At 49.0% G+C, this 20,942-nt stretch overlaps 1 protein-coding gene across 9 annotated transcripts in view; it reads right to left on the minus strand.

Annotated features, from left to right (window-relative positions):
• ZC3H7B (zinc finger CCCH-type containing 7B) overlaps positions 1-20,942 on the minus strand; it is a 46,289-nt gene that overhangs the window by 3,934 nt on the left and 21,413 nt on the right. For 3 of the 9 annotated variants that reach the window (XM_065836019.2, XM_065835993.2, XM_065836003.2), the window contains exons 9-20: positions 19,816-20,075; positions 18,567-18,915; positions 17,487-17,599; positions 16,438-16,600; positions 16,190-16,351; positions 15,154-15,359; positions 14,318-14,418; positions 13,478-13,659; positions 8,927-9,012; positions 3,382-3,515; positions 2,027-2,132; positions 504-612 (exon numbers count right to left, since the gene is read on the minus strand). In XM_065836019.2, coding sequence (XP_065692091.1) covers positions 504-612; positions 2,027-2,132; positions 3,382-3,515; positions 8,927-9,012; positions 13,478-13,659; positions 14,318-14,418; positions 15,154-15,359; positions 16,190-16,351; positions 16,438-16,600; positions 17,487-17,599; positions 18,567-18,915; positions 19,816-20,075 — 1,971 coding nt within the window. The remainder of the gene's footprint in view (positions 1-503; positions 613-2,026; positions 2,133-3,381; positions 3,516-8,926; positions 9,013-13,477; positions 13,660-14,317; positions 14,419-15,153; positions 15,360-16,189; positions 16,352-16,437; positions 16,601-17,486; positions 17,600-18,566; positions 18,916-19,815; positions 20,076-20,942) is intronic. The other 6 variants (XM_065836045.2, XM_065836028.2, XM_065836044.2 and 3 more) reach the window with 5 other exon arrangements.

Below are 20,942 nucleotides of genomic sequence, written 5' to 3' on the forward strand. Positions count from 1 at the left end.
GGCTCCACTCAACAATATTCTCATTCCACCTCTTTGAATAAAATGCCCAGGAGCAAGGGATGTGAGTAGAAATGGGCAAGAAAGCCAAGGCAGATACAAGACGGATAAGAAAGATCCAGGAGCAGGTACAGGTGAGAACTGGTCCTTCAGCAGAGCTCTATAGGGAGCCAGTCCTGGGACAGTACAGGCAACTGGAAGGACAGCACAGGGTGGATTCAAAGAGCTGCAGAAAGGGAGGGCAGCAATGGAGCAGTGCAAGAAAGGGGACCAATGTGCACTAGTCGCAGAGCAAGGGACTCAAGATATACACACATGTTTAAGAAAAGAGGAGCTCTAAATTACTGTAGACAGACCTGCCAAATAATCCCACCTAATTGTATGGTATCAGCTCTGTCCAGCTCTGTCTCTGTTGTTAAGAGTATGACTTAACAGACTCTGCATCCACTGCCCAAATGTCCTCTTCCCTTTCCCCAAACTCTCTGGCCCATGTTTCCCCCACTCACTTTTATTTTCCTTCATGAAGGTCCACATGTCTCTCTCCTCAGGGCTGTGGGCGAAGGAGCAGTTGCCCACATACTGGCATTTCCTGCCATTTTGTGCATGGATACACAGCTGTTAAAAGACAGAGAGCAAAATTCAGCATCTGCACAAATACTCCATGCTAGAGAGGAAAGTGGGTTCAAAAAACAGCTGGGACATTAAGCTGCACACAGGAGAGGCTGCAAACAGGACACTTTGTACATCACTAACTCGTGCTTATTTTCCTCAAGCTCCTGATGACATGAAAGGTAAAGAATTTCCTACATACATGCAGGCAGCTCAGCTCAGCACACAGCCTCTCTTCTTGCCATTTCCATAGGCAACCAGGTGCAGGTATGACTGGGTGCAGGTAAGCTTAGTGCTGGCCCTGGCAGAGACAGCAGGAAGCAACCTGGATTGACCCCACAGTGTCTCCTACTGGTCACATTGCTGGTGACTCATTCTCCAGCCATCTCCAAGCAGGTGAAGTGGCCTCAGGGGTTGCTTAGAGCACATTAGTGCACACACAACTTCACAGCTACCAACAGCATCGTCGCCTGAGAAAATGAGCAGCTTCCCAAGCACCGTATTTCTTGATTGTCCTTTCTCCCCAAGTCCTGCCACTAGAAGGGGACAGCAGTGCAGAGACCAGCTGGTCCATACAAACTGGGGGGAAGAGACAACCCCTCTGTGGCTGGGGCTGGGTGGGAGCTCAGGCAGTACACACATGGGTATGTACAACTTGCCTTTGCTGCATGATCTGTGACTCACCCGCTGGCCCTGTCTCCTCCTGCAGCAGCTGCAAATATCTCTTGCTCCTCCACTCCAGCTTCCAGCAACTGGTCTGCAACTGGAGAGTGTTTAAGGCCTCATGCATGGCCTTGTGCCTGCCCATGGACTAAGGGGCAGGAGATCCCATAGGGCAGGAGGGAGGGGAGTTTTCTCCTTTCAGGGAGAAAGGAACGAAGGAAGAGAGAAACTACTGATTGTCGTATTCAGGGCTGGGGTTGGAGGCTGGATATCTATAGTTCTCTTCAAAGCACAAGGCTTTTCAGCCGAGTTCTTAGTTTTGCTTTTACAACACGTAGTGGAGCAAGTTTAACAGTCTACAGCTACACAGCCACAGCAAAGGCAGGGAGAGGCTTCTCCCAAGTGCCCTGTCTTGCCTCTCACCCATATTGAGAAACCCTGACCTGAGGGCAGACTTCAATCTCATTTCCAAATCCTTTGCCAGCCACTTCTTGAGATGGTGACTGCATCAACAGCAATATCAGAAACTCGCATACACGCATAGAGTGGTTTAAATGGGTGCTGCTCCTTTTTCTGCTCCACCCTTTTGTTGGAGCTGTTTTGAGATCTTGCTGCTGTCAGTCTGTCCTTGCCTCCCACTTCAGCCAACATGTGCCTGCCTCCCCATCAGGTCTACAAGGGACCAGCCCTCAAAGCGCTACACCATGCCGGGAGGGAAGGGGAAGGGGCACCTGGCTGTGCTGGGCATGGGGCTTACATCATATTGCTGTGGGAAGTTGCGGATGGAAGGCAGTGGTCGGACAGACACCCACTTCTTCTTTGCTTTGGACATCACCAGCAGGACGCGACGTTCCTTTGTCCAACTGTAGAAGAGAGAATAAATCAAGAGAGGTGAAAGAAAGAGCAGAACAAGTTTTTGTTTTCCTCAGAGACCCTTAAATATTGAGATGACCAGATCCTTCAGTCCAGCTTGTCCCTTCCACTATCTGGCTGCTCCTAGACATGCATATCTGTGACAGAGAAGCCACAAGAAGGGTGTTTTAGGAGGATTTCTCCCTGTACTTCTCATGTATTTCCTGGAGTATCTCTTTTCACAAAGCCACAAAAGTCTGCCTCAAGCCTCACGTGGCAGCACCATGGACTACTAAACAGCTGCATTCCGCCCTTTGACACAACCAGTTCTTGTGCAATCAGATCCACGAAAAACATTTTGGAATATTTTCTGCTTGAAAGGTGCAGTAGAAATGCAAGTCATTACAAGCACTGTCTTACGAACAGGAGCCTGGACATATTAATTCTCCTGCAGCACTGGCAAGTGATCACCAGGAGATACCCTGGGCAAAACCCCCAGCTCTATTCAGCAGCTGCACAATGTGGTGTCATCCTTCCCATTCCAGGAAGCAATCCTCACCTGCTCCTGTTTCTTTTTCAACAAAGGTCTTATATTTGCAATAGGATGCTGGACTCGGCCTTTGTGACTTGTGTTATGGGAAGTGAAGTCCTGTCAGCCCTCCCACCCTATCCTGCCAGGCTGCCCGAGTGAGAGGAGCCACAGTTTTCATGACCCAGTGGTGCCTTCCCAGCTGATATTCCTCTTCTACCACACTGACCATCCTCACGGGCGCCAAGGAGCCAGGAGGTACAAACAGACAAGACATGCGTCACAGAAGAGCAACCAAAGCAATGAAAGAGCCAAGGAAATTCATTTAAAAGCATGCAGAATACCTTGAATAATTGCTAATAATGACCTGGCAGACATCTGCAAACATCTAGGAGTATAAACAAGTGCAGAGGAGAACTATCTTAGCAATCTTGCTGAGAAGAAATGATAGCAACTGGGAAAAAAGGGAAATGTAGGAGCTGGACTGCATGCACCAGGAGTGACAGTCTGCACAATGCTGGCAGCAGGTACAAACAGTAAAAAGAGAGCTGGAAACTGGAAAACAGCTTTCTGCAATGCTTGCTATAGCGACAAACACCCCAAGCAGCGAGAGGCTGCTAGGAAACCTTCCAGCCTCTTCCAAAGAGGCCAAATGAAACCCTGGAGAAGGTAAGAGGAGGAATTCCTGCCCTTGAGGAGAGGCGGGGGAAGGAGAAGGTTGCATTGCTCACCAGTGGCGGGCTTTGGCACTACAGTACTTGAGGTCTTTATCTGGCTCCACCAGCTGCCCATTCCTCCAGCACTGGCCACACACAAATTTCATCTGGAGGTCAAAGGTGCTTGACGTGGGAGCCCGAGGAGAAGCCTGGGGAAGAGAACCACAACCTCAGGCAAACAGAGCCAAACTGCACCCCCCAAACTGCTGTGGAGATGCTGGCGGCTCCCTGCACACCCGCATGCCAGCAACAAGCCAGATTAAATCAGAGACAGCCCAGCTCTCCTCTGCCAGTGTTAGCTGGTGGCCCCTTGAGACACCAGACAGGAGCAAAATCACCACTTGCTTCAGCGCATGATTTCCTGGGCTTTGACATCTGGCCAAAAGCACAGCCAGCCGGGCAGCTTCGAGCACTGACCAGGCCTGGCTGTGGAACGTATCTCCACACACAGACAAGCTCTGTGAGACCTGCCCCAGTGCTTAATTCCTGCTTCCCTGCAGGGAGGGCAACCCATGTCCCCCTTCCTACCCATGGAGAGAGCTCGGCTGCACACCCGAGAGTTCCTTTGGGAGGAGGCTACAGTGCAGGACCCATCCTGGTTTTGGAGTAAGAGGCTCATGTCATGTCCACCATTTGGCACACTGAAGTCGGAGCTGGGTCCTCTTGTTAATGCCCTTCAGAGCCAATTCTGGGCAGGTTTCCACCTCTCACAGTTCCTTTGCATCGGATTTCACAGGTGGTTAATCATGATCTCTGGACAGAGCTACAACCGTCAATGCATGTATTTCATATCCTCTCAGCCACTTCACTTCGTTGGCCTTCTACCTGTCCCCATGAGAAGGCTGTTTTGGGATTATGATTAAAAGATTATGGAGGAAAAAAAAAAAAAAAGGAAGCCAGTCCCAAACCACCACTGCCTCATGATTTCTGAGCAAATCTCTGGAAAGCTGTCTCCATCCTGTAGCACCAAGAGAAGATGTGAGGCTGATGTCTCCAGTTCATTTCCAAACCAAAGGTCAAACCTGACTGGATGCATGAGGGCACAAGAGGACACCCCGGTCCTCGTGCTGACTGTGAAGCACAAAGGTCATGTACCCATACACCAGCTGCCTGACTGTGAACCTCGTCAGCAGCCCATCCCAGCTGCTGTGCCTTGGCTTCTAACCCTGAGCATCTACTAATGAGCAGACAGGCAAATTGTGTCCCTCAGGAGCAGCACGGATCCTGCGCTCATCCCCTGGCAAAGGGAACACGGCAAGCACAGGTGGTGCAGAACCAGAACATCTCCCAGGAAACATCACATCAGCTGTAGCTCTGTATCCTCTAGAGCCAGTCTTCTGCAAAAGCAAAGCTGATAAACAAAGGGTCCTCCATCGCTGTGAAAAGCTGGTTGGAGAGCTGACCTTTGCCAGCGCTGGCTACAAGAGGCCATCACTGCTCTGGATGTCCCAGCAAAAGGATCCTTCTAGAGAACCACTGCCTCCCTTGAAAAGCAGCGGTGATTCTGGCCTACTTGCTTGCAAGATGGCCTTTCTCGTGGCATCCAGCATGTGGTTTGTTCATCTGTCAGCTTTCACCAGTGATGGTGACTGCCAAGAACACGTCAAAGTAGCCAGCGGCTACAGAATGCGCAGGGTTGGGACCTGGGATATCACAGAAGGCAGTAAGGTGTCAACCTCCCAGATGTGTGGATTTTGAACAGTAGTTTTAATATCCACTCGGTCTCCAAAGGAAATTATGCCCCAAACCTATGGGCTAAGGTAACAAAATGGCACTGCTGGCGTATTTCCTTTTACCAGCCCCGTGCCATCTGCCATATAATCCTCTAGTGACAGATCTCCCAGCACAGCCAGGAAAGCTGATCCAGCAAAAATAAAAACTGAGTGGCTCCAGAAGGCACAAGAGATCAGAGACAAAGGAAGTGTTTCTTGGGTAATTGGGGTGATCTGGGCTCCTTTTTCCACAAATTCTTAACCAAAAGAAGCCCCGTGCAATTCTTCGTCAGAGTCATGCAAACTGCTGGTCAATCCAAAAGGCATGTCTTCTCCCAGGGGATTACGAGCCAAGCGAAAAATCAAAGCTGCTGCTGTTGCTGCAACATGACTGTATTTGTAAAGGCAAGACACATACCTGGCAGGCTGCTGATAACCAACAGTGTGGAAATTAATATCAGATGAGGCTCTAGCAGAGGAAGCCAGGCAAAAGTGCCTCGGGCTGTGGCACCACCCCTTGCTATGAAGCCAGACAATATAGTGTTAGCTATGCACCATGGCAACCAAGTAAATAAGAGTCTTTAGCACTACAGCTCTCCACTTCAGGCTTTGCAGAAAGCAATAGCCCCAGCATGGCCACTTGTGACTCAGAACTTCAGGAACCTCTCTCAGCAACAATGAAATGCTCTCTCCAGGAGCCACATGCCTCAGGTGACTAGAAGAAGAGCCCAGGTTATTCAGCCACTGAACAGTGAGCTGTACTTAAGTGCAAGTACTCCTTAATAGAGACTTTCCTCCCTGTGCTTAAATTGCCAATTCTGAGGTCAGTTTTTATGGAGGTCCTGCAGCTGGCTAGTGAGGTAAAACAAAACAGCCATCAAAAACCAGAAAAATGGAGGGTAAAACCCCTCACTTCCCAGGGATATGATGGAAGTCAAGAACATCCAGCTACCTATAACAGTCCCTCCTGCTGACTGCCTCTTCCATCTGCAGCCACTGGATTTACTCCTCCAGCAGTCTCTACAGGGTCAAATTTGTGGGGGCAAGGGCAAGAGCAAGATCCCTGGCAAGCATTTAGCAAGTGGTTTATCTTCATCTTCCACCTGTTGCTAAGTCTCCTGACCTACCTCATCACAGCTGCTGGGTCCCTATATGCTGCTTGCCTCTTTTCTCCACAACTGGATAACCCCAGCCACTAACTGAGTCCAACTGGCAGCTATGACAAAACTGCAGCAAAATCCCTGGGTGTGACTTTGCTTTCACAGACCAGAGGGCACCGGGGTGAGTGTGCATCACACAGGGTGGTGGGAAGGAGGGGTCTGCTTTTACAGCACTCCTGGGAAGCTGTCTTTGCCAGGCAGCCGACTTCGAAAGCTGGAAGGACGCTGAGAAAACTCTGAGTCACATTAGCCTGCTTGGACGGGAGAAAATAATGGTAAAAGTAAACATCTCTCAACAGATACATTAGTCTTGCCCCTGGGGTCTTCGGCAGCAAGCCAGTGTCTCATCCCGGAGCACAGTCCCCTGGCTGAGTACGTGCTGATGTCAAAGCCACAGTTTGCTATTGCAAACACATGCGTTTGACTGACTGGACTCTGTTTCTCTGCACAGAGCCAGGCTGCCAAGCCCTACAGACAACTGATGGTGCCTCCGGCTGGCGTTTCCTGACTGTAACAACAAGGCTGCTGCTTCACCTCCGCACAAACTGATGTTCTACAAAGGTGGAGGGTGCAGTCCAGCTCTGTGACAGGTATTTGTGGGGCACAACCACATTTTGCCATTGGCCATCAGTCCTAGCACTGCCCACAGGGCCCAGAAGCTGCAGCGCTCTGCCCTGACAGCTGATGTAGCAGGCGCTGGCATTTCTTTTCCTAATTCTCTGGCCCCTGCAAGCCCCAACAGCAAGAAACAAAACCCTCGCTCAGCATCCAGATCTCACATGCTTCAGAGGACATGCATGCTGAACAACTTGTTCTTCCAACAGCAGCACCTCCAGACAAAGGTGAATTTGAAGATGAAAGGCTTACAGCAAAAGAGCTGTCCATCTATCTTTATTTATCCCCAGATTATGCACAGAGAACAGCAAGACAGAGCCTTCTGGAAAATGCAGGCAGATCCACAACAGGCAGGACAGGACCGGTCACTAGCCTTCATTCTCCATGGGCCAGGAATTGCTGATATATATCCAACTACTGTCACAAACTGCTGCAAGATGACTTAGTTTCCTCCACTGTGGAGATGCAGGCAGCTGCCTCCGTCCCCACACGAGGCAGAAAGAGATGATGGCCAGCTCTGTCTGCAGGGACCAGTCACATCATCCAGGCTCACTTCTCATATAATACAGGCTGTAGAAACTTGTCCTCTCAGCTTTCTGAAAGGCTAGAACATATTCCTTAGCCTTGGGAACTAGAGATCTTGGTTACTCTGGACTGCTGCTTCTCATTCCTCACCCCCAACCATTTCAGACCACAAGAGCAAGAACAGGCTGCACAGGGATGTTGCTGAGCATGTCCTCAAAGATGACTCCACCTCATGCAGCATAACTAGTACAGAGATGGACACAAAGCTCATTGCAAGCATCAGTGCAGTCACCTGCATCCTTCCTGTTGGGCTAAACTCATGCCCATCAAACCTGCTCTTCCCTGGCATCAGTGACTGACAGCCTTCCAAACACTTCTGCTGGCCTGTAACCTCTCCAAAAAAAAGCTAATACACACCACATGAGTGACTTAGATCCCTTTCCTATAAAACACCTGCTCTGTAGGGTGCTCACAGGCTGCACTCGATGCTGGTCTCTGCAGAGGGACTCCTGGATGAGAGGTCCCAAAGGTGAAGCATCCTTGCTCTGCCAGTGAGGCACAGGCCAAGGGGTGGCAAGCTCAGGCCCCATGAGGGGCAAGAAAGCTGTCAAGTGGGAACAAAAAGGATCCACAACACTTTCCCCACCATTTTGCAGGGGAGAGAATTGCTTCTACACCTGAGAGCTTACTAGGAGTCACGAGGTTTCTCATCTCATCAGACGTATCTTCTGGAAGTAATTAAATAACAAAGAAATCCCTGTTCTAATGGCAAAACTGCTTTAGTTCACCCTCAGGGCTGGTCTGGGTATCATCCTCACTGGGTGGGCTCTGCTCCTACACTACAGAACACCCCCTTGGGGGAAAAAAAAAAGGATAAGGCAGTGCTACCCATAGCCAACAGGATGGAAGAAAGCAAACAAAAAGGTGCCCTTTGCTTATAACACACCTCTCCAGAGAAAGCTCTTGGCACTGCTGGAGAGTGCAGCCAGAGACACCTTCTCCCATACTGAGAGACTGGTGGGACAAAAAGAGGCAAAGCTCACAGCTGCCTCCTCCTGGCAAAGCTCCACTGAGATCTCTGCCCAGCCCAAACAGCACCTGAGCTGCAAGCTCCACCCACTCCTGTGTTTAGACCCATCCTGTGGGTCATTGCTCACAGTCCTTCAAACTGCCGTATCATCCCTCGGCCACTAAAGGGCAGCAGGGCACCTTTGGTCTCCACTCTGTGTGGCCATGGTCCCCGAAGTCTCCCGATTTCACTAGCAAGGTGCCAATGTTCCGCAGGAAGCACCATTCTCCGGAGTTTTCCCTCCCTGCTCTGGAGGCTTCACCCCACCGCTGAACAGAGCAGATACAATGCTGGAAAACAACACACAAAGCTCATCACTGGCACCGCAAAGAGGAAAGCCCTCAGCTGTTCTCCTCCTCCATGGCCAGCCTGGTCTGTCTGGGACCTGTCAGGCACAGCAGTGGGCAAAAAGAGAGAAAAAAGTGCTAGAACAGCTGGGAGCAAAACCAGGCTGCAAGGCCTAGCTGCACCTGACTTACCATGCTGTTGGTTGTTTTGCTGGCATGTGCCTCCATCTGCTGCCAGTACTTCTTAGATTCCTGCACAATATCTTCATGGGTCATTCCTGGGAACAAAAGGAGACAGGACTGAGCTACTGGGCCTTGGCCAACAGAAGAGGGAGGGAAGGGTTGCAGGACTTTTGTGTTTGGGCTTCAGAGCCCCTGTGTGGCTGATGGCTCCCACTGGTAATGTCGGGTTGCGAGGGGACCTGACACCACCACAGAACACCACCTGTGTTCAAGCACAGGCTAGGGAAGTCCCTCTCTCCAGCACTCCCATACAAGCCAGATGAAAGGGAAAGAGTTTGGTCTCCTGGGTTCATTCAGACCCAGCCTTTTGCTCAGGATGCTGTACAAAGGACCCAGATGCTGCCTCCAGGATGCTAATTCTTGACTAGGGATCAAGACCTTGACCAAGGCTCTCCCACAACACCAGATCAACAGATCCTGCCCTACCCTGAAGACAAAGCTTTGTTACTGTCAATCTACTGTATATTGGAATTTTTGCCACTAGTTTGGAAGATCACAGATACCCCACTCAGACATCTAGCATCTCCAAGATCCCAGAAGTCTCACCTAATAATCCCTTTTGGGATTAATTAGCCTGTTACACCCTCCTGTTGTGGAGGGTGCTCATCAATCAATAGGTAAAGAGGAAAGATGAAATTCAAGACAAACACCAAGTGCAACCAAGGTAGTAAGCAGAGACCAACAGTGCAAAACCAACCAAGGGACAGCTGCAAGTATGTAACCAGCAAGGAAAGATCTGCAAGGTTTCAGGAGTCAGAAATGCAATCAGACAAGAAAAAGGGTTGGTCAGAGCTTATCTGAGGAATTAGGTCCAGAGCAACTCAAGTGGTGAGAGAACAGCTCCTGCCAGCACCACCCAGTTAGATGGGCGCTATGATTCTCAAAGCACTAAACAGAAAGAGAAAAGTATGCAAGAGTAGGACCTGCCTGGTCAGTGTGAAGACTCTGTTACAAAAAGGCCATGTTATTTAAGTGCTATGAAGAATGAGATAGCTGCCAAAACAAACTGAAGGGAGTTCTTCAAATGGTCAGCTGACAAGCGGGGTGCTGGGGATGGCCTTGATGCAGCACCCCCAGCACTGACAGGTTGCAAAATTGCTTGCTTCGGTTTTGCTTACAGCTTTTCTTATTGAAGTGAGGTGTTCCCCAAGCCCACCACAAGGACACGATCTTTGACCTGGGAGCCAGCATGTTCCAGAACTTAAGGGCAAGAAAACACAAGTCTTCATCTCAGCTTAGGCTGTGTGTAACTTGGGTAAGTCATAGCATTCCTGACCTCAGTTTCCCCACCTGTGATTTCAGCTGTCCAGGTCCCTGCCAGGCAACCATACCGCTGTTTGTACAGGGCTTGGATAAGATAAAAAACATTGAGGGAACTTTACTGCTCTTCAAGAACATTGGCTCAGGCCTCCAAAATGGCAGCTGCTGCACAGCTGGTACTACCCCCAGATCAAAGCTGTCTGTGGATTTTCTCCTTCGTAACCATTAATCCCAGGAGAAACTGTGTAGAGTTAGAAAAAATGCAACTGCCTCTTCCATTTCCAAGTATTCCAGGGCTGGACACAAGCTGATCTGTACTTCGGGGATAAAAAGAACAAAGCTGGGAAAACCAGCAAAAAGTTGAAGTGCTACACTGGACCTGGCAGAGAAAGGGCTAAAGCAGCTCCCGTCTTCTCTATTCTGCACACCTGTAATATGCTCCTCAGGGTGCAGAACCAACAGGAGAAGCACACACATTTCTTGTCAGAAGACTGAATTTCAGACGAAGGCCTTCGCAAGTGATTGCACTCTCCCAGACCCGGAAATCTGGAATAACTCAACAATAGAGTCTAGAAATGTGAAAGGATGTTTTCCAACACACCAGTTCTTCAAAGTATGAACTGTCCCAAAAAGATGATCTGGGAACCACAAGGCACATGTGTTGATTACTTATAACATTTCAGCATCTTTTGCAACATTGTTAGTGAGAACAAAGACACTGTGATTTCCACTGATGCAGAAGATAGCAAGATATGTCTGTGAAAAGCCATAGTGAATAAGAAAACAGTCCTGCCTGTCCACATTTTCAGATCTTGGGAGCCTTTACTCCACTAATACAATCATTTATCCCCATGAACAAAACCACAAGCTCTGTAAAAGCTCAAATGGCTGTGAAACACAACAGCTCACTGGTTTCAAATGCAAGCTGCTATGAATGATGCGCTCTTCCTATTCTTGCAGAGCAAATAGTGCCCAGAGTCTCTGCTTCAAAGCTAAAGCATTCCCAGGGAATGGTGCAAACTTCCTTTCAGCTCTGTCTCCATAATGAAGGTTACACTTAAAAGAGGTAAACTACCCCACTGGGAAGGCAAACTTACAAGGAAAGCAGGCCCACATATACAGCCCTACTGAAAAAAAAGAAAAAAAAAAATTATAGCTCTCCCGCTGATGGAAAAGATGGGAATAAGCATAGGTCTTACTGACCATCTCTGCAGCTAAACCCATGGCTCGTTTCATCTCCTCAGCTTCCTTTTTAGAAATCACTTCTTCAAGTAAAGAAGGCAAGAAGCAAAAATCAATCTAATAATTTATTCTACGGGCTGAAGAGGAACGAACAGGGAAGGAAGGAGCAAATAAACTTTTTCTAAAACAAAACAAAAAAACCCCCAAATGCACACAAAAATACCCCAACCCAACCCAACCAACCAAAACAAATAACCGTGGGGTGGGGAAAAGAGCAGGGTGCTTGAAGAGTGTCCAGAGTACTACAGGCAGTATCACAAGCATGTTGGGCAGCAGTGGTGGCCTACGGTCTGCAGGCAACACGCTCTTCTAGAAACTCTGGTGTTGTAACTTTTTAATTTCCTGTGGCCACAAGTAAATGGGGCCAAATGGGAAGAATAAAAAAACAGCATTTGCCACTGCATGCTACTTGTTCACCACTGTCCCTTATGGGCCAAGCCAAGATCAAGGACTGCACTGAACAACAGTGGCAGGATTGAACAAGAAATTAAAGAAGTTGACCCCAATTACACCAAATAATAGTGAGAAACATCCTTAATGTTTCCTCTTGGAAGTACTCCCATTTCTAGGCTAGGTCCTGCACTGAACAAGATGCAGGGTGAAAAAGATGTAAGCAGCATTGTGGGTGGATCAGCATCTATTTAGTTAATAGGAGAGCAGCAAGAGAAACCATACAGCATGTCAGAGACAGAGAAGGCTGGAAGTGCCAGATGTGACAGTGTCATTATATGAGTGACTTGAATATAACTTCTGCAATAGCCTATTCAGAGGCATGTCTTGTCAACATGATGAGAGGAAATGGCCTCAAGTTGTGCCAGGGATTTAGATTGGATGTTAGGAAAAATTCCTTCCCAGAAAGGGTTCTAAGGCATTGGAAAAGGCTGCCCAGGGAAGTGGTTGAGTCACCATCCCTGGAGATGTTTAAAAGATGCGTAAATGAGGTGCTTAGAGACATGGTTTAGAGGTGGACTTGATAGTGCCAGATTAATGGTTGGACTTCATGACCTTAAAGGTCTTTTTCAGCCAAAATGATTCTATGAAAGCCTTTTTGAGAAACACTAAGTATCTCGTTGTTTCCCACTGTTGGTGAATTTGTTCAGAGAAACCGGAGATGTAGAGTCTTGCTTTATGTAACTGCTTTGTCACCAGCACATGCTGCCATTCTCACTGCACCAGATGCTCACTCAGGGGCCCAACTGCTACTTAGGGTCTTGCACAGGGTTTAAGCACCATAACACCTCTGGGGATTCAGCCCTACCTAATCATCATTTCAACTTATGCCGCTGGTCCCAAGAGAAAGGCTCCCTGGTCTGCAAGTTACAGTAGCACTTGTAAAGGAACAAGGGCCAGATCATCTCACAGAACCACCTTGGCCCCATGTCCCTGAGGAGACACAGTAAGTGTATGCACAAGTGGGTGACAACTTCTCAGTACTGCCAAATCATAGAATCCTAGAACAGTTTGGGCTGGAAAGGATCTTCAAAGGTCATCTAGTCCAACCCCCTTGCAATGAGCAGGACATCTTCAACTAGATGAGGTTGCTCAGAGCCCGGTCCAGCCTGGCCTTGAATGCCTCCAGGGATGGGGCATCTGCCGCCTCTGGGTAACCTGTGCCTGTGTTTCACCACCTTCATTGTAAAAAATTTCTTCCTCATGTCCAGCCTGAATCTCCCTTTCTTTAGTTTAAAACTGCTACCCCTTGTCCTGTTGTAACAGGTCCTGCTAAAAAGTCTGTCCCCATCTTTCTTCCAGGCCCCTTTTAAGTACTGAAAGGCCACAATAAGTTCTCCCAGGAGCCTTCTCCAGCCTGAACAACACCAACTGTCAGTTTGTCATCATAGCAGAGGTGTTCCATTCCTCTAATCATCTTGGTGGCCCTCCTCTGGACCCTCTCCAGGTATGGTCTCCAATCATACTCTTCCCAACTCAACTGGCCCAGAGCACACACTGGAGGAAACCAATGTACATATGACGAGGCCTGCACCTAGTCACACCCACCTGAATATTGCTGCAGCAGCCAGACCTTGAGCTCAATGAAACTATGAGCAAAGTGGCAGCTGTCCTCACGCAGGCAGCCATAACGCACCTCATGTCGGCACACATCGAACTGGAAGTGTTCCTGGAACTGGCGGATCTTGGAGTATTTCAGGGAGGTTGAACGCACAATATGGACCAGACACCTGCAGCCAGGCCAAAGAAATATGAAGCACCAGAGGACCAAATCTTCAACCCCATTTGACTGGGCAGGCAAAGGACACACAAAATCGACTCTGGGAGAGCTGAACTCACTGGGAAAACCAAACCCCTGCCCTCCCACTCTGTATCACCCCTAGGTAGGCATCTTCATTCTCCTCAGCCCATGAGCGATGCCCTACTCAAATTCAGAGATCAGACACATTTCAAAATATGCAGCAAAGGTACCGACTCCTCTGGCTCAGCAAATCCCCAAGTCTCAGGTTGCCTGGAACCAGAGGAGTTGTATTACTGTGTACTAGACTTGTTTCTTATACTTGTTTTCCTCAGCATTCATTGCCAGCCAGCCAGAGGCAGGATCCTGAGCTAGAGGATCTTTGGTTTGACCCTTATGTAAAGGCCAAACTGAAAGGCAAATTAAGCCAATGGAAAACTTAATGTGACTCCAAAGGGCTTTGCTCATGCCTGAAATCCTTCAGCACCAGGAGCAAGCGTGTAGAGCAGAGCACACAGTGCTATTTATCGTGCTTTGAACAGCCCTATGACTGGAACACATGGGGACGAAAGAAAGGAAGAAACCAGGGCCCTGGAGTTAACTGGACTTGTGAGAAATTGCTCCCATCAGTACAAAAAATGTTCACTCACTTGTTGTCATGGAAACTGTGTTTGGCAGAAAGATTGGAGCAGACAGATGGTGTGTCCTTGGTCCCTTTGCTGATAATCCGGGGTTTGCTGTCAAAGCAAATCTGAGAAGAGAAGAATTAGCATGCTGGGAAAACCTTATAGAGAAGTGAACCAGAGCTGCTTCACTTGGAAGGGGAAAAAGAACCAGAGCCAGCCTATTCTAATGTTCAAAGTTAGTAGAAGCCTGGTGAAAGCTTTGTGGTGTGACTTCAAAATAAAGCAAGCAAATTTTTGGAAAAGCTTCCGGACAACATTTTTTGGCTCATTCTCAACAGTATTTTCCATTGTGGTTGGAAAAATTTTGGTCAGAGCCACATATTCTTTCCCACTTAGCCAAAAGAGCAACAACAAGGGGGAAAGGATGGGGAAAAATAAAAGAACAGCCAGTCCACAGCAAAGAACATGTCCCTTTACATGTATCACTGCCAGCATAGGGAACTCTCTGCTGCAGACCGTCAAGATGGTATGAGCCAATCCTTAACTGACCAACTTAGTGGCTTGGCACAGACATCAAGTGAGAATTTCTTGCATTACAGGCTTCTGCTTTAGAAAGTAGCTGGGGCTAAATTACAATCCAAAGAAACATCTCAAGATAGAGGAAGAGACAGGTGGTCCCACGAGATTACTGATTCAGCTGGAGGGCTAAGGAGGAAAATTACCCCTCCTTTCTCCTGCACCGCTGTATCCACTGCTCACTGCCCTTCTGGGAGCAGGGCACTGGCTAAGATCTATCAGTGGTCCAGACACGTACTGAGGAGATGACTAAGGGTGCCTGCTCCCTCCCACCAGCTCTGTACCTCACAAAGGAAGGTGAAGATCCCCTGATGTTCCTTGAGGAGCTTGGCAATGGTGAGGTTGCTCTGCTTGATCCCACCTAACGGGTCAAAGAGGAGGTCACGGTTCAGAGTCCCCTTCCTCTCCTCTGTCCACACGTCGATCTCTTCCTGGTGGTACGCGAAGGTGCAGTTATCCCCGTACTTACAGTCCTGCTTGTTAAGCATATCTACAAAGCAACGAACAGCACACACCACCACACAGGGAGGGCGGCCCAGTCAGAAACTAAACTCTCTCTCGTCTCTCCCACTGCCCACACCTCACAAGGAGCTGAAAGCGAGAAAGCAGAGACTTCAAGAAAAAAGACAAGACATCTCCCCCCCAAGTTTGTCTACACCAAGATATTCAGGGAAGTTAATACAAACTACTGAATCGTGACAATCTCAACTAACGCCATCTGTTGTGGAAACTCCCTCAAAATGGAGCCGTGCTTCAATTCAGCGCCTGGCTAGGGACAGACCACAATCTAACCAACCCATTTTAGAGCCAATCCAGATTAAGTTCTCCTAGCAGTCTGATACAAAGTAGCCCTGTCATGTTGGCTCTATGCAAGCCCCCATCTCATTAGGTACTTTGTCCAGTCTGGTCATGTTGCCTGCAGGTACAGAGGGATGGGCTGGAGCAAAGGGGCAGGCAGAGAGAGCTTTTCCCATGGCAGAACCACAGCCCTGCCATGAGGCTGCTGGGTCGAGTGGGACTAATGCAGGCATATGTACAGGAGGCAGGGTCTCAGCAAAGCCCGTGACAACAGGGCAGCTCTGAGCCTTTGGCTGTGCCCAGCAACCCTCCTGTCTTTGCAACTCTTCTCCACCACTTTAGAAGCTGCCTGCTCACCACAGCACGAGAGGTCACTGCTTTTCATTGTACCAGGCCTACTGGTCAGACAGGAAGACCCCAAAGAAAGCAGGCGATACCAACTGGACGTCTCCCCACAGCCTCCCTGGCACACATCGAACAGCACCTTCCCAGCCACTGACAGCCCTACCCACTCCAGATCACCTTTGCACAAGTAATAGGATCCCACAAAGTTGGTTTTGGTTGGGCGAGGACGGATCCTCTTCCAGGTCTTGTCTTCCGAGTTCTTCAGCCTGCCCAGCAGGATGTCCCGCTTGCACTTGTGCTCCAAGCCTTCCCGATAGGTGTAATCCCCAGCCTTGGGCCCTGCAGGAGAGAAGAACCCCATCAGCCTGGGGAAAGGCAAACCCCAGCCTGGGCCAGCGTGTTGGGTGACAAAGCAAACACATCACCTGTTTTGGGGTAGCAGATATGACAGGCTTGTTTGAAGACGTGAGTAGATGCCAGGGGGTTCTTCACCAGCAGGGCTGTGTTAGGCATTACTGGTTCTGGCTGGGACAGCAAGTGCTCCGTGACCTTGGGCACAGCTGGCTGACTCACTCCACCAAGGCTGACCTAAGTGAAAACATACGTACCTCTCTTTTCAGCTCTGCAACCACATGGGTAAGAAGCCTCTCTAACCCCCTGCCCCATTCCAGTCTCTCAAAAACCTTTCTCTTTTTCTCTCTCATCAAAATGTTAACATCTGAAATGACATTTCCAAAAGAGCAGCATGCAGCTTTTTCAAAAATAACACACAGTGTGGTATGTTCACTTCAAAGATAGGCCTCTTTCTCTCATGGTAAGGGAGCTCAGTTTTCTATCATGAGTCACAGAACAAAATACCTCCTCACTCCTTCCCATTCCTTCCATCAAAACCAACACCATATTAGAAAAGTTTCAAATCAACCCCATCCCAACCTGGGAAAAAAACAAACTACTTATCAGTAAGTCTTCAGGGAGCAGGTTAATTTGAGGACTGAGACTTGGTTTCACATGGATGTTAACAGAGCTAGCAGGTGACAGAAGCTTAAGAATAATTCTTGTTCCAAGTTTGCTAAGCATATATAACCCTCCCCCTTTTCTCCAAGACTGGAGACATGGGACAGGGGCAGAACAGTGTATCTGGAAAAGCCTCTTGACAGGGCCAGAGAGGAGCAAAGAACCTTAGTAGCCCAAATACAAAGTTGGCTTACTCTGCCCCACCCTTTAGTGTTATGTGGCTGCCAGATACAGAGGGACAATTGCCTCCATGATCCCCTGATGTCCCTACAACCCACGTCATACCATGTTTACCATGGCAATATGCAGAGTTGCAGATAAAAATGAACATGGAACAAACGTATCCCTACTGACTCTAGGGAAATCTTAATTTCCAAATATCCCACAACAGGGGAGGCAACACCCCCCAGGGCAGGTTAAGAAGAGGGGCCCAAATTACCTACATCACCCAAGTCACTACTACCTTGGCTCCAGAGCACCTTGGGACATCAGCACGGGGGAGCGGCTCACTCACCACGGGGGATGTTTTTTGGCTGCCAGGTGGGTGCCGCAGTTTCTGAGGGCTAGTTTCTTCTGGGCAAAAGAAGGGGAAAAGAGCCCCACAAAACAAAAACAATCATTTCACTTTCGGATGCAGTGCTCACAAAAAGACAAACAAACCCATTTGCTTCATTTATTTCATAACATTTTAATACTTTTTCAAAAAACCACCTGTCTAAGTCTTGGAAAAACTCCAGGAAACACCTTTTTGTCCCCTGCACCCTCCTGAACCCAACTCTGTGATGCTGAGTGCTGGCATTCCCAAAGTGGCCACTCCAAGGCAGCCCAATGCTGAAGTGAATCTGAGTGCTGAAGTGCTGACTGGCCAAGCTCTGCTCTTCTCAAAATACTTTTGCTGCCAACACAGTGTAATACTGGGGACAAGTTAGCCAAGAAGCCTGCCTTTCTTCCTGGGACAGGAGGGGACTTACTCCTGGGCCACCATTCCCCACAGCTTTGCTCCTTGTGACATGAGAACGCAGCGCTCCATGCAACAGGATGCTCACTGCCCTGAATCTAGAGATAGGAGAGACCCACCTGGGCCTCTACCATGTTGTCCAGCACAACAAGGTCCTTTATAATCTAAAACAATCATCAGGATTTTGCTCCTTAGGTCCAAAACATCAGAGTAATTGGGGAGGGCGGAGGAATTATATCATAGTCTAGCAGATTGTGCCAAGGAAGGTGTCTTGGACACCAAGCCACATTTAAATCTCATCACTCATCGTTATACACCTTTGTGTTCCTTTCCCCTCTTGAGATTTCACACCATGCACATACTGGTTATCTGAGATTACACACCTATAGCCTTTCTCATTACTCCTGAGCCAGACATATTCGGTTGCTCTGTTCAAGACAACTCCCTGCCCTCTTCTACATTTATACTCCTGCAGTGTCGGCAGACAGAGCTCTACAACAGATGTCCTCAGCACCGAAGGAGATAATTTTGGCATGCATTCTGAGGTAAAGCAGCACAAAACCCCAGCTGCCCCATGCCTACCAATGGCAAATGAATCCAAGGCATCCAGTGACCCTCTGCTTGTCCCAAAGGAGTCCAGGGCATCGAGCCGTGAGTCTGTGTAGGGGAGCAGATCCAGGGAATCCAGCGAATCTAAGGTGGAGCCGCCACTTCCTCCTGGCAGGGCCTCAAAGGCATCCAGGACAGAGGAGGAGGAGAGCTGCTTGGTGGGATCCATCACCAGGCCGAAGGAGGCAGGTGGCAGCGGGGTGGACACGGGGATGCTGGCTGTCACAACTGGGGGCAGCAGTGGAGTTCCCCCCGGAAACACAGGGATCAGCTGGGGCATCTCTGTCGGCAAGTTCGTAGGAATGGTTCCCTGGACCAGAGACTTTGGGGAATCGGGAAGGGGGGGGATAAACAGCACATCAGGAATGAGGAGCAGAGAATGAGTGAACACAGAGAGCAACCGGCTCCCACTCAAGTGCATGCTGTATTATCTGAAGCAAAATGATACCCGGCAGCTCCATCTGCCTGCAGACTTCCCACAGACCTTCCAGTCTATCTACACCTCATGCAGTCTGGACTGAGGTCCCCAAGGAAGTGCTGGGCTACCTGAGCTCATCAGTCTGCAAGGAAGAGCCCTCAGCTGGGCACTTAAAGCTGCTCAGGTCAAGAAACAGCTGAGTACACACAGTGCCGAGGTCAGGGTAACGACCATTACTCACGGCACATCTCATCAGAGCTTTTTGGCTCGAGAGGGGTCCTGCATGACTATGATTAGATTGCTTCCAGACCCAAGTTGGCTCGCATAGCATCAGCAACACTGGCAACTAAAGTCCAACATAAGGTTGTCTCTACAGCTCCCAAACCTGTTCAAAGAGCTTAGGCTGAATGCAGCCTGCACAAAATACAAGACGATTAGAGCATGCCCACTATACAAAATACATCCATCATTCCTGCTTCAGCACATGCATTTCTACCCTCACATCTGCTTCAACTCCATGGACAGCAGAGGCCAGGGGCAAGGTGATGGTGGGGGAAGGCTATTTTGGGTACTTTTGAGGGGCAGCCCCATGAAGTGGCACACAGCAAAGCAGGCTTGGAGGTGGGCTCTTTAGATACTCACAAGCCAGTTGCAAAAATAAAGGATGGAATGAATGAGTTTTGCCAGAAGAGCTAGGAGGAAAGAGTGACAGAAAGAGAGAGAGAGAGGCAGCACAGATATCCACTTGCTCCAAGGACATATTTGGAACAAGAAGCAGGGGACCTATGCAGCGCCCACTCTTACTAGAGGGTATGGTGACCCTTCAGCAAGGGAGTCCAGGAGGGAGTCCAGTTCTTCATCGATGATGTCCCCATCTGTGAAGTCCTCCACGCTCTCAGGCACTGGCAGGGGCACACAGTCTGGAGATGGGAGCAGGCTGGCAGCAGGGAGCGAGGAAGGCAAGCCCTTTGCATCCGAATCAGAGGGCAAAGGGGCCAGCCCCTCGCTTGCAGGGACGGAGGTGGCCACAGAAGCTGGGAGGCACTGCAGGTCCATAGAGCAGTCTGTTTTGGGGGAGAAACAGAGCCAGTCACCCAGGAGAGTCTCTTGCAGGGGACAAGCAGAGCACAGCCTGGCAAAAACAATATGGTACAACTCCATCAAATCACAAAAAACAAGTATGCTGATTTTACAAGAGGAGGAACTCTGGTCTGAAGCGTTCTTGCCTTTCATTTTTGTTCCCAGTCTCCAATGGCTTACCAATAGCTGAAATATGCTCTAAGGGCCAGTGCTCAGACTGACCATCAGGATTTGGCAAGTACGTACAGTAACCAGGACAACACAAAACCTGTGGCTGAGCAGTCACTGAATTCTCTGTGGCCAGGACTAATGGCCAGGGGCACATAATCCAATTTCTCTATACCCACCACCTGGTGTTTTCTTTAATGTTCCTCACTAATGCATTTGGCAGAGATCACTGCCTTCTCTCCTTCTTGGAGCTTTGATATCCCAGCTGAAAGCTTGCTTACCCGCACACCCTCTCTAAAACCTCAGGCATCATAAATGGCAGAAGATAAAAAACACAAGGTCCTGCTGGGAAGAGAGTCAGAGATCAGGTGCTTAGACAAGGTTGTGCTAACAATGTGTCCACAGAAAATCCCATCAGACTCAGTTGTCTTTACCCAAGTAAATTCCCTACTCTTGACTGCTTCCTGATGTCTGTAGGTGGGAGGTTGCTCCTCACACCCCCCCTCAACACCTCAGTAGCAAACATCCCCTTGGGAATTCGTGTGAGCCAAGGTCAGGGCAGGAGAGAGGCAGTGATTTTCTGTAAGGTTTCCTTGCCTCTCCAGTACATTACTGAAAAGGTAAGATGTTCCCATCATGCAATATAAACCTCTGTTAAGTGAAGTTAAGGTTACAAGCACATA

The sequence above is a fragment of the Patagioenas fasciata genome, chromosome 1 (genome assembly GCF_037038585.1).
Source record: "Patagioenas fasciata isolate bPatFas1 chromosome 1, bPatFas1.hap1, whole genome shotgun sequence".
Taxonomy (NCBI): domain Eukaryota; kingdom Metazoa; phylum Chordata; class Aves; order Columbiformes; family Columbidae; genus Patagioenas; species Patagioenas fasciata.